This window comes from Amblyomma americanum, chromosome 5 (genome assembly GCF_052857255.1).
Source record: "Amblyomma americanum isolate KBUSLIRL-KWMA chromosome 5, ASM5285725v1, whole genome shotgun sequence".
Taxonomy (NCBI): Eukaryota; Metazoa; Arthropoda; class Arachnida; order Ixodida; family Ixodidae; genus Amblyomma; species Amblyomma americanum.
The window spans coordinates 37,454,176-37,468,026 of record NC_135501.1 but is presented as its reverse complement, the minus strand read 5'-3'; the positions used below and the strand labels follow the sequence as shown (position 1 = coordinate 37,468,026).

The 13,851-nt window shown below is 45.4% G+C and overlaps 1 protein-coding gene across 3 annotated transcripts in view; it reads right to left on the bottom strand.

The window, feature by feature from the left end:
• Positions 1-13,851, bottom strand: part of LOC144134634 (uncharacterized) — an 84,644-nt gene that overhangs the window by 44,896 nt on the left and 25,897 nt on the right. For all 3 annotated transcript variants that reach the window (XR_013315185.1, XR_013315184.1, XM_077667505.1), the window contains 4 exons: positions 13,395-13,535; positions 11,995-12,120; positions 9,312-9,356; positions 3,006-3,293 (listed from right to left, as the gene is read on the bottom strand). Coding sequence is in view for 1 of the 3 variants with exons in the window: in XM_077667505.1 (XP_077523631.1) it covers positions 3,006-3,293; positions 9,312-9,356; positions 11,995-12,120; positions 13,395-13,459 (524 nt within the window). In the remaining 2 variants the exon portion in view is untranslated. The remainder of the gene's footprint in view (positions 1-3,005; positions 3,294-9,311; positions 9,357-11,994; positions 12,121-13,394; positions 13,536-13,851) is intronic.

The window sequence follows — 13,851 nt, the reverse complement described above, 5'->3', positions numbered from 1 at the left end:
AAGCCCCAACGCTGCCGCCTGGAGAGGACTCCGGACTCCGATCTTCCGAGCTCGTGCTGAGTGCGCCGCTCGCGAGCGGAGCGTGATGTGTGACGCGTTGGAGCCTCGCCGGACGTCACCGTGCGAGAACAGTCGCGTTTGCTGCTAGCTCTCGGCCCCTGTGCCGATCTCGTCCTGTATAATGCTCTGTACATAATGTATAAAATCCCTTTCGTTGTTCTCATCGACGCCTGACTCGGAGTCTTCGCTACCGACTGAGAGCTGGCAACGCTCTGTCACAAAACGGGTGGCGAGCGTTACGGGACCACCTCAAAGGCACAACAACCAGGCCATTTTGGACGCAATGGAAGCTGCTGAGATCGGAGGCCGCACGTTCAGCTTAATACGCAGCTATTTATCAGAGAGGTCGTTTTTTGTCCTGACTGCGGACGGACCAACGTCCTTACAGCGAAATTCGCGCGGAGTCCCTCAGGGTGGAGTGCTGAGCCCAGTTCTCTTCAACCTTGCTCTTATCGGCCTGGTCGACGTACTGCCACAATCTGCTCAGATCTCGGTATATGCAGACGACATCTGTATTTGGGACTCAGGGGTGACCCGTCCTCAAGTTCGTGCAAGACTTCAAAAAGCGGCATCGATATTGACATCTTATCTTCGCTTGCAGGGCCTGAACATTTCGACCGAAAAGTGTTCACTTTTGGCGTTCACACGCAAAATAATGTCAGGTTACACCATTCGCATGAATGGCGAACCCATTCCCTATGAGAGAAGCCACAGCTTCCTTGGTGTTGTCATCGACAGGAACCTCTAGGGGGAAAGTCCTGGGGCGCATCAGTGCGCTCGATGCTACAACTGCACCGTTCCCTATTTCTGGGCTACATGCGGTACAGTCTTCTGATATTCAGTTCCATTAGAAAAACAAATATCAAGACTCTTCAAAGTGTGCAAGCGCAAGCTCTCCATATCTGTTTTGAACTGCCTAAATGTGCATCAACAGCAGCAACTGTTCTTGTTGCCCGGGAACATCATGTTACTACATACATTGCTGTTGACACCATGAGAACACATATTCGGCACCTCACACGGGTTCCCTGTCATCACCTCGCAACACTCCCAATAATTAGGCCGCTTACTGCATTCGCCAAAGTCATTGAAGCCCATCGCGCATATCTTCCATCGCAGTTCACCCCTGTGTCAAGACCGTGCTCACCCTTATGGAGTCTTCATGAACCTCGGCTTCACCTCTATATTCCTGCCATTGCACAGAAAGCTGGTGTATCACTGCCCGCTCTCAAACAACTGACATTGAATCACCTGCATTCTTACCACAGTCACCGCATACATATTTACACATGAATCAGTTCACTCGACCCGTTCTGCGGGGTCGGTGGTGATACCGGCCAGATCCATCTTCATAAAAGTGAAGACGACCTATCCAACATTTTCAACTGGTGCGGAACTCACAGCCTTACGGGCTGCGGTAGAGTTCACCAGTCAAGAACCCCCACATGACTGGGCGGTTTTCACCGACTCTAAAGCAGCCCTTCAAGCCCTGCAAGCTGCACTACGCCGCGGGTCGCAGGAGCAACTTGTTGCTGAGATCCGTCTACTGTACCACGGCACCGTTTCCAATGGTCATGACATCATTTTTCAATGGCTGCCAAGACACTGTCGTATTAACGCTAATCACCAGGCCGATGCGGCTGCGCGTTCTGCTCACAACAACGGACTTCCAGTGAGGATCCCAATATCGAGACCTGACGCTGCGTGTGGGCTTTGCCCTTTGGCGCTGGAGCTCACACTTTAAGCGTGGAACACAGGAGAGTTCTGCAACCTCCGCCTCAAGGCACTGGACCCTGAACTGCGCCTTCGTCTTCCACGTAACTTAGAACTTCGCGACGCAACACTGTTATGCCGTTTATGGATCGGTGTTGCATTTACCAATTACTATGCTTTCCGGATGGGGATGGCCGACAGCCCTGCCTTTGAGAGCTGTGGTTGTGAGGAGACCATCGCTCATCTTCTCTGTGAGTGCCCTGCATTTGCGAGTGCAAGACATACACTGTGTTGTGCCCTGGACCGCCTCGATCCTCGCCCATTAACAGAGCAAAAGATCCTCGGTCCGTGGCCACAGCAGTCGACTGCCCTCAAGGCATACAAGGCACTCTTTGCCTACTTGAGAGCGACTGGACTGAGTGACAAATTGTGACAGCGTTGTGCGTGTGTGTGTGTTATGCCTTTTTCCCCTTCTCTCTTCCTCCTTTTAGTCCCCTAATCCCTCTTCCCCAGTGCAGGGTAGCCAACCCGAACCCCTTTCTGGTTAACATCCCTGCCTTTCCCTCCTCCTCTTTATCTATCTATCTATCTATCTTTTCTTTTTAAGCAGTCAAGTACGTCATGTATCGCAACAATATATATATATATATATATATATATATATATATATATATATATATATATATATATATCAATTAAGAAGACGACGGTGCGCCAGCATCGAGGACGATGAAGAGGAAGGTGTCGGCGAGAAGAGAGGACAGGCGAAGGCGCGAAGAGCAGTCTTGCTGGACCGAGATGTGGCGGACACGGGAACGAGCACGGCACTGGCATATATATAATATAAAATCACCAAAATTTGAAGAAACATAACAGGATTTAATATACGACGTTTCGGCTGGAGGAAAAGCATTTTTCCAGCCGAGAAGTCGTGAATTAAATCTTGTTATTTTTCTTCAATTTTTGGTAAGTTTATATTATATTGACCAAATCAGCTGCAAGAAATCACTTTTGGTATATATATATATATATATATATATATATATATATATATATATATATATATATATATTAGAAAATACCGCTAAGGCTTATGCTTAAAACGAGCATTATCAAACTAAGCTTAATAGAATTTGAAGCTAGTTTATCCTGACTCGAACACAACGCTGCTGGGCTTGTCATCGCTAGACATAAGGGTGAGAAAATGCCAGTAAAAAACGAAAAATTCTTACCCTTGAAGGACGCTGTTCAACGTGTACCGCTGGTGGCTCCTGTCTCTTTGCCTCTGCTCATATTCAAAGCGTTCTTTCTCAAGCTCTTCGTGTCGTCTCCTCCGTTCCTCTTCTATCTGCTCTAGCATCTCTTTGTGGACACGGGCCAGCAGCTCCTCAGTTCTTTCCATCCGCTCCATTCTGGTGTCGTGGTCCTCGCTCATACGCGACACGTTCTCATCAATGGCGAGCAGAGTGCCTTCGTGAATATCGCTCCTCTTTTTTTGTTCGCGTTCCAGCGCGTTTGGCCTGAAATAAAAGAAACCAATCCAAATTTTGGCAACACTAGGCTTCGACTGCGTTTGACCCCTTAACAATTCTGCCAGCTTCCAACCTTTGCGTTGCTGCGCATGAATTCATAATTATCATCATTAGCTTGACTACTCCCTTTGACGAGCAAAGACCTTTCCCATTTCTCTCTAATTATCCCTGTCCTTTGCCAGCTGCGCCACCCTATGCCTGCAAACTTCTTAATCTCATCCGCCCACCTAACTTTCTGCCGCCCCTTCTACGTTTACTTTCTCTTGGAATCCATTCCGTTACCCTTAATGTCCAGCAGTTATTTTGCCCTCGCATTACATGCACTACACAAGCCCATTTCTTCCCCTTGATTTCGTATAGGTTGTCATTAACCCGCGTTTGTTCCCTCACCCGCAATGCCCGCTTCCGGTCTCTTAACGTTGCACCTATCATTTTTCTTTCCATGGCTGGCTGCGTTGTACTTAACTTAAGCTGAACCCCTTTCGTTGGCCTCCACGTTTTTGCCCCGTGAGTACAGGTAAGATACAGCTCTTGTACACTTATCTCTTGAGGGATATTGGTAAACTGCCATTCATGATCTGAGAGAACCTGCCATATGCGCTCCTCCCCATTCTTATCTTTCTAGTTATTTCCTTTTCATGATCCGGATCAGCTGTCACTACCTGCCCTTAGTAGACATATTCCTTTACCACGTCCGGCCCCTCACTGCCAATTGTGACCTGCTGGTCTCTTGATAAACTGTTGAAGATTTCTTTGGTTTTCTGCATGTTAATTTTTAGACCCACCGTTCTGCTCTGTCATCTCCTGAGTTCATTTCCTGAGTGACTCAGCCAGACAATCTCAACAGTGAATTCTCCATTTACTCTTATTTCCAACTATTCCCATAAGTGTTTTCATGAATTCATAAGGAGGGCCAAGTCTAACACTCTCACAGAAATGTTTTGCAGCCGTGTGTTTTAGATATTGCGAAGCCGATTCCACTCAATGCAGACTCCACTCTCTCGGAGAAATCAGAACTGAAAAAAAAAACGATGATGTTATAGAAGCAAACTACAAGACCCCCGATAGTCCAGGAGCGCCGTCTTGAATTTTTGGTGGCAGGTTCAAAACGTTGGTCATACAAGACCCATGGCCTAAGGCATGGTGAGGAAAGAGTTTATTTATGAGGTCTTTGATACTACACGTCATGAATATGCTTGTAATGCAAAACATTACATCACAATATTGTGACGAAGAAGATAACGAACTGTGCAGTTGCATGGGCAGGAGTGCTCGCGATAGGCCAGCGACCATTACAATCACCTCATTGCCATTGATCATCGCGTCGCTTTGTTCGGCTGGCTGCCATTTAACAATACTAACATTACTGCAAACCCAAAAATGCAGTTCTTAATGAACATAGTCTGAGACATCAGCTTGCTCAGCCGCGGTAAAATCAATTTTTCCTTGTGTGTGGCACCACCTTAGGTCATCGCCTGTGTTTCATTCCTTTTGATTATCGTTTTCCGTATGGCTCCCATTGCACGTGTTTTTTTAACCATCTGCCTACTTCTGTAATATTCCCACTCGGGACTGACAGTTTTCTTAAATAAAAAATAAATAAACATGAAACGTCTCTGCTTAGAGCGCTACAGTAGTGGCCATCGCTGTATTGAAAATGATCAAGACGTGGCTTAGCGTTACTTCATTCTAGGAAGAATCGAATATTGGGAATTCAAGCATTATTTCAGCTACGATTTTGAGACCCTGAATGCTTAAATTTTGAAGCTGATAAGACATTACCTCATCCAGCAGTCACCGAAACCAAATAGCATAAGGGATATTTTTCATTTAATATATAATTTTCGATGTTCGTCAATAGAATTTTAATTGCAAAAATATTTTAACGGTAAATGACAAGAAAGTGACATAAAAACAGTCACGTGCCGCCTGTGGAATCCGAATCCACGACCTCCGAGTTTCGCGCCCGGTCGTCTACCAAGTGAGCTATGGAGACAGTTTTTTTTTATTGCATGGAAATAGTGCCGAAAAGAAAAGTCTAAGAACGCTTACGCCACAAAACACCAGGCCACCTTACCCCTGCATGAACCCTCCCTCTAAAGCATCAAAAGTCTGGGAGGCACGCGCATGCATCCAGATAGGGAAGCGAGCTAGGCGGCTCTTGCAGGGCAGCATATACACCCCCCCCCCCCCACCCCCACCCCTCTCCAAAGGGCATTGTTCACGAAACAAAGATTTCAACGGCCGTGGTGACTCAGCGTGGCGGTCCATCATGCGGCTTTTCTAGAGACTAAATAGTCCCAGCAACATAAAGAGGTAACATGGCACAACACAGTTATTCTCCACAGGCAAAAAAACGGATAATGTAGGCTGTGATGTAATGCCCTTCTTAATTGTTCGTTGTAATACGTCCCAGAAAAACATGCCATCAATGCACAGAACAAAGCAATGGTCAATTGTCTCTGGTGTGTTGCACAGGTGGCATTTCACCGTCCATGGTGAAAGCATCTCCTTAGCATGAAGCCATGCCTTCACAGGTAGCGTGAATGTGTGCAGTTTAAAGAAGAATGGTTTTTTCAGCAGAAGAAATGCACATTCGTCTAACCCGTTTTAAGACACTCGTGTCAAGGTAATCCAGAAAAGGTTGCCGATACAAAGGTACAGGAAACAAATACTCTGTAAGTTACTGAGTCATCTGCATTCTGGAGACGCTATACAGGTAGTCTCAATAAAACGCGCACAGTGAGGAAATTGAAGGTGTCAGCAACTTCCTAAAGGAATCCCCAGAAAGGCCCCTCACGAGTGTGTCCAGCTGGTGCGAATAGTAAAGGCAAATGAGCACTGAGAAGCCTGATAAGCACAGCTGCTAAAAAACGCTGGCTTGCTGATTTGAAAAAGAAAAAAACGCGACACAATTCAAAGTACGAATAAGTGAAACAGGACTATTCTACCAGACCCTGGAGAAAGAAATTGGTTACCGCGGCAAATGGGTTCCCATTGGGAACGCCATACGAAGATAGCAGATATTCTGTGCATCACCTGCACTTTCTTCCTCGCACAGTGGAGAACCTGCAGCACATAGGCAAGTTTTGCGAATAAAAAAGTGTTGCAAATTGAAGCCCGAGAAAACACTGACGGGTCTCTACCCATCCAGGCCTGGGCTTGTAGCCTCATGGAGATTATCTGCGAATCCCAGTAGGCGACACTGTTGTGAATTTGGTGAAGAGAGACTCCTAGGTCCTGAAGGGTCCCGCAGTCCCAGCTTATGCCACCAAATTGCCTTGGCGTTATACCCCAATTACTCAACCAAAACCCCTTGAATTATTCCGATTTAAGAGCCGCACAAGATACCTCACAAAACTTTTCAGTCCAATACAATGCCTCAAGCCCACTCTTTCTAGCAGAACTAAAAAGGGCGACATCACCTGCGTAGGCTAAAAACTTAATTTCACAGTGCACCGGAGAGAAACCACGGATAGTTAATAATACTGCGGCAGAGGGGTTTAGGATATAAGGCGAACAACAAAGGCGGTAATGAACATCCTTGGCGAACAGATAATTTCAAAGAAATAGGTTTGGTTAGCTCATGGTAAACAATTAGCCTTGCATAGGACTCCTTATAGCAGAGTCTTATGCCCCGAAGCAAAACATCTCCAATATTTGCATGCTCTAGAACAGCACACAAGAAATCATGATGAACGTAATCCAATGCTTTGGCAATGTAAATCTGAATACTTGCTACTTGGCCGGTCTCATCTAATGCTGTCTCCTATAGAGAACGTGCAATATGAATATGGGTGTCGATGCTTCGGCCTCTGATAACGTGCCTATTAAGTCAGCGACAACTACCTGCAGATGATTGCAAAATAATCTTTACAAAAAGTTTGTAATCTACATTAGACGTGGAAATTGGACGATATCCCTCAACCATGTTCAACTGATTTGTATCTCTCATTTTTGGAATTAATATAGTATGCCCAGAATAGAGAGTAGGGAGGGGGAGGGAAAAAAGTGAACATCGTAAGTAGGCTAGAAAACCTCCATCCAAACAGGAGCTATGTAATTGGAAAAAAGTTTTATATAACTCGCTAGTAATACCATCTGACTCAGGAGATTTTGGAGCCGTCAGGTCAGAAATGGCAGATTTAATTTCGTCCAAAGTGAACGGCCCCTTCAATACAGCAGGCTGCTCATCGTCAAGTCGAGGAAAGGCTTCGGATAAGCGACTGTAATCTGATCTAACATTTATGCCCACATAACCCCCAAACACCTTTCGATAATAGTAAAAAAAGCATCAATAATACCAGTACCACATACTGAGTTTCCCAATATTTCTTTAGCAAGAGATGTCTGCCTTTCATCACTCGGGGCCCGAAGAGATGGCTGCTCATCCAGAAACCTACGGGACCTAGACCTTACCAAGGCCCCCTTGTATCTTCCCATTTCAAACCGCTGAAGTTCTGCTTTTACGGCAGATATCTTTTACATAGGCACCTGGGCTAATCCTCTCTAACTCATGTAGCTCAACCAAAGTACGGCCGAACTCTCGAAGGGGATGTCTGTTCAAAAACGCGATTCTTGCTCATGCTTCAAAAGCCAAGTTCCTTGTTCCTGGTTAAAATAATTCCCATTTTTGCAAAAAACTGAGAGACCACCGCATGACCATGTGTCCTTCAAGCAAGTAGATAATGCAAGTTTTAAGATTTCATCTGAGAGCAGACAGCTATTCAACGTCCACAGCTCCCATCGAGGATAGAGTATGCGCCGACTGCACTTTCCTATCTGAAGAGACGCCATGCAGTATTCACTGAAGAATATGGGCCGCCCCCAGTAACCAAAAACGCTGACTAACATGTCTGCTGAAACGTAAATGATGTCTAGCCGAGCACTAGAAAGCACTGAAAATGAGTGAAATGAATATTATGTCCCTTATCTGGGCCATCATCCACCAGGTTGTTTTCGCATGCCAAATTAGTAAGTAAAGCAGCACTGGGGTCATAACCCTTAACACTGCTCGGTCTTAATCCGTACAAACACAATTGGAATTACCCAAAAGTATAATTTTGTGATCCCTGCACAAATGGTGCACTAGAGACAGGAAACATACGCTGAAAATAGCTAAACTGCGCCGACAGCTATCGAGTCTCCTGTTCCGGGGGGGGGGGGGGGGGGGGGGGGTATTTATGCAAGCGTAAGCGGACCATGACAGTGTTCACCAGCTCCAACCTTGTCCTTCGCGGCGGACGTAGTACGTCTTTAATTACCACTAGTGCGACTGAGGAACATAATGAAGCATTGTGTAACCACCTGTGGAGAACCCTTTTATGCTGCATACAACATCAAGGCTGCCAGCATCGACGCCCAATAACTAGAGGTACAATAAGAGTTTATGGGGTCAAACTTTTTTAAAAAGAAACTCATGGACGAGGTAAGAAGGACAGTTCTAAATTGGAAATTTCCTCACTCATTCAACCAGTAAGTTGACCTAACATAAAAGGCAAATGCTCCTTCTTGCATGCTAGCAGCTAAATAAGTACTTCCTGTATAGTGCTTAACATGGGCTCAGTTCGTAGACGTTGAAGTTTTAGTAAATTTGTGTGGTCTTTAAACATATGCAATGATATCCCTTTTGCACTTGGTAAGTGAACGTATTGATATGTAGTGGTTCGCGTAGCTGATGATTTTCGAATTTCGCTTCGAGTGTCTTTCATGTATGGGTCATTCCTGCTCTATGAGATTGCTTGCAGTCACTCAGTATCTCTTTTCTTCTGTTTTCCTCTGTTCAAACTTATTCTGAGTTGAATACCTGCCGTTTCTTGCTGAGTGAGCGCGTAGTAGTTAGCCGGACGACCTCCTGTTTAGTTTTTTAGACCTCTCCAGAAAGATAATAAAAATTTTCTAGATTTTTGAAATCAACTGATATGAAGACAGCAATTGCAACAATATCAGTGCATTTGTAGTCAAGCCGGAAAAAGCGGAACACCTCCAATATCTGCTTGTACTTACAATTCTTGAAGTGCTCTGAAAACTTTGTCGTCCTCTTCAGTGAATCTGCAATGTTGACTGAAATGAGAAAAAAAGTTGTTAATAAGGAGTCGTGACTACGAGTTTGTTTCCAGGTTTTTGTCTCCATCGACAAATAGATGTTCTGAAATGTTCTGACCGACTCTAAAAAGGTTACGCAATATGTAAAATATTTAAAGCACAGCTTCTTAAAGGCTTGTTTTTGAGTACTGGCATAAAAGGCCCAAACGTGCCTCTTACCCTTGTTGCAGTTCAGCTTTTACTGTTAAGCGGTAGCCTCATATATACTCTATGGTACGCCAGATTGTTCTTTAAAGGCATGAGCTATAACTTCATCAAATAATTTTCGCTGTTTAAGTCACGATAATAGCAGGAATTTAACTATCTGTGACAAAAATAGGGATGACCATCTCACGTATTACGAAGCATAGCTTCTCTCAGTCCCTCGATGTGCGTCAAGTTCCTTGAAAGAAAAATTTGTCACAATTACATTGAAACAACAACCAGGTGTCACTTTAGTGGTTTATTTTTTGCACTTCAATTTTGTCTCCTGGTTCAGTTTATGGTGGTTTAACGTCCCAAAGGGACACAGGGTGTGAGGGACTCCGCAATGAAGGGCTCCGAAAATTTCGACCGCCTGGAGTTCTTTAACGTCCACTGATATCGCACAGCACACGGGCCTCCAGAATTTCGCCTACATTGAAATTCGACCGCCGGGTCCGGGATCGAACCCGCGTATTTCGGGTAAGCTGCCGAGCGCCATAACCACTGAGCCACCGCGGTGGCTGTTTCCTGGTTTAGTAGGGATGTGCGTACATTAAAAGTCGTTTAATAACAGTTCGAATATTCTATTATTATATTTGCTGAACCAATTAAATAGTATGCGTTCAAAATCATTCGTAACAAACGGAGCCTTCTCTCAAATCCTTGAGTAGTTAGCGAGTAGTTCCCTTCGCAGTGCCACGCAGAAGTTTCCTTCGATGACTGTTACAAGAAAATCTTGGCCGTCGGTTTAGCATTCCTAAGCATGGAATATTGTGCGAAAACACGGTTTATTTAAAATGTACACGCCCACTGTAACATAAAGCACGATTAAAATGTCCAATGACCCAGGGAGCCAGTTCTGCGCCTTTAGTCGCGTGTTTCCGAACCGTCAACGGTACAGATCACCACAGCGCCACCGACAATATACAGACAGCGCCACAGAAAATATTTTTCAGAACACGCATGTGCACAGTTAACAGCTCACACCATGGTTATTCTTTTGCACAATGATCGAATTAAAGCATTCTTTCGAACGCGTAACATAGCAGTTTGAGTACAATTTTTACGTCAAAAACTTTACTTGCTTCTTTGATTGCTTCAGTATTTACACCACGCAACCCATTGGTCATTTTCCCATGGAGGTGTGTTGCTTGTTAGGTCTCATTCTGAGATTCGAGCGAAAATCGCCATTGAAGCCGCTCAGTTCAAGTTGTCCTTTTCTTCTTTTGAACAAGAAATTACCGCACACCGCCAATAATTTACCTCATATACAGGTTGCATTATGAGGGGCTTTGGAGGAAAACCGCCGTTTAAAAAGGCTTTACACCGGCCAAAAGTAAAGACCGGGAATTAGTGCGCTGTGTCGTTGAGGGAATGGAAATACCATTTGTCCTTCACTTCCTTCAAAATCACCGGAGTCTGCAAGTATGTCAATCCCAGTACGAATTCTCTCCCTGCTTTCATGTGTATATACGCAATGAATTTGACGTGTCACGACTGTAGCTAACACCAGTTTTTTTTTCTTACATCTCTGCTGCATCAACGTTCAGGATGAGCCTTGTGATTTAGTTCTAAGGTAATTCGCAATTGTGACTAAGTAAAAGACGTCACTTGCACCAGCGGATATTGCGGTTTGGAAGTTCATGAAGACGACGACGTGTAATGCACAGCGCGAAAGCGTGGCAGTTGAACACTAGGCGTGAACGATTGCGATGATAGCGTAGTGTTCTCGTGCAGTGGCCGGCGAATTTTATTTCTGCAGGTATATGCAGACAAATATCGCCTATTTGACGACAGCCAGTAAAGTCTACTCCGACGCTGCGCAGTGCGCTGCCGCGTTTGACCTGCGCGCAACGCGGCTCACCCCCGCTACACGGTGCACGGTTCTCTGGCGGCGGTTTGTAAACGCGCGCAGTGCGGGCCTGATTCGATGTCATTGGGTGCTGATGGGAGGCAAGCGTTATCGTTCTTGTTGGCGTGATGTAAGAGGGAGAGAGAGAGAGAGAGAGCTGTAAAAGCCGGCGTGGCCCGCTGTCTATCTTGCTCCTTCCTTCTTCTTCTTCACCCCAGGCATATGGGACATACCCACGCGGGGGGATTGGCCAAGGTGTAGTTGAATAAACAAAGTAGTTTCCATGGAAGATGACGACAAAATTGTAGCACCAATCGTGAATTTTGAAAAATCAATGAAGAAAAACAACAAAACAATATTGACAGTTAAATAACAGACAGCATTTTGGTGGAAAAAGAAGAGCTCGTAGAACTTTAAAAGAATTAGCACATCAACCTACCAGTTGCAATTATGTAATCGTGGAGAAACCCACAAATAGAACCCAATGCAAATCATTTGGCGTTCGCACCAAACGATAATAATACTGGCAAAGAAAAAGGGAGCCCTCACCTGGAGAGAGGCACATCCAGGTAAATCTTTCTCTGAAGTGCGAACTTTGGGCAGTAGAGGAGAAAATGGTCTAAAGTTTCAACTTTCCCACATGCGTCACATAGGTTCGTCGGTGTCAACCCACACCTGCATAGATATAAATTCAAACTTGGAATCCTGCACCGTATCCGCGTCATTGTTACCTCACACAGCCTGTATTTACACGAACGGACGTTCCAATTATATGCTAAATGCTGATAGTCAGTGGTAGTTAGTAAGAGGTCTCGTAGCCTGGCTGATATATGTAGGAACCGCTGAAACCTGGAAATCGCCAGCAGGCTGAAATTCGGGACGGGATGTGTCCCTGACCCGTCAAGAGCCGACCTTGCTAAGTAATCAGCCACCTCATTTGAATGAATACCTGCATGGCCAGGGACCCAGACAAAACGGACCACCTTCAAAGTGCATGGGACAAAAAATCGCAGGATACGGCTCAAAAAATCTTCTGGTGAAGTGTCAAGGGAGACTAACAGTGACAAACAATCAGCGAGAATAATAATGTGAGAAACATGGCATGGAATTTTGTGAAGGGCCATTCCAAGAGCCAAAAATTCGTAAAGAATATAGGAATATAATCTGAGATGCGGACAGAATAGCTCCATGCCAAATCTTGCGAAAAGATGCCAACTGCAGCTTTTTGGCAGTTGACGGAGGCACCAGTAGCAAGCACCGTATGATGGGGGTATTCCTCTATGTGATCCGAGAGAATACCGTTTAAAATGTTTGCGGGCATGTGTGTCGCATGAGATGGGAAGATGTGGTCGAAATGGAATTCCACTGCTGCCGGCGTGTCATCAAGCCACTGCAAAGAACTGAGATCAACACCAATCGGTGTTAAAAGGTTCTGCGTTAACATAATTTGTGGCATTTGATACCGTGGCCAATAATGAGAAAAGAATAAGGCCGGCTGAGACACAAAAATAGGAGTACAGACATCAGTCACAGGGTCCATAGACCTGAGGAAAGTTCGCACCGTGAGTATTCGAAAACGGGAAGTTAGATCAGGGATACGGGCTTCCAGATAAAGCAGGGCGTTTGAAGCTGATTTTGGGAGACCAAGGCAGAGGCGGAGAGCGCGCCTTTCCAGTAAGATTAAGGGTCGAATCTTGTAGCTTGCGCTACCAGAGAACAGAATGCAACCAAATTCAAGTATAGGTCTTACGTAGGCTTTGTATAGTAAAAATAACGTGTCGCGGCGCATCCCAAACTTTTTATTGGCGATTCTTGTCAGCCGGCCTAGAGCGCGTTCTCCTTTAAACGCATTGTTCTTTATATGAAGGCTCCAATCTAATGCTGGGTGATAAGTAACACTCAGATATTTTCTTCTTCTTCTTCTTCTCCTCAAGTAATATGGCACATACCCACGTGGGGGGGATTGGCCAAGGTATATTTTCTTTCCCGGCCACTCCTCTTCGTCTTCCTCCATTCCTTCCTCCGACGAGGCCACGGCGGCGGCGACGACGGAAGGCGCCGTCGTCCCGCCGTGTCGGTGATCAGCTCGGCTGCTCGCAGGAGAACGACAAAGACACGAAACAATTAAAAGCTCATAGCGTGTACCAAGACCTCATCATCTGCGCGGTCTTCTATACGAAAAACGTGCTGAGGCGGCTCGCAAGCTCCCACCGCGAACAAGAAGGAGTGCGATACAAGTGAGGATGCGAGCAAGTGACGCCGTTGCGTTGTCGATGGCGAAGGAGAGGAAAACTAACCGATAACAAAATCAGAGCTTATTCCCGCGAGTGGTGCGCAATACGCTTCCACGCTTAAAGACGATTTTTTTTATGCACCGAAACTTCAGTGTTATGGATGAAACTACGG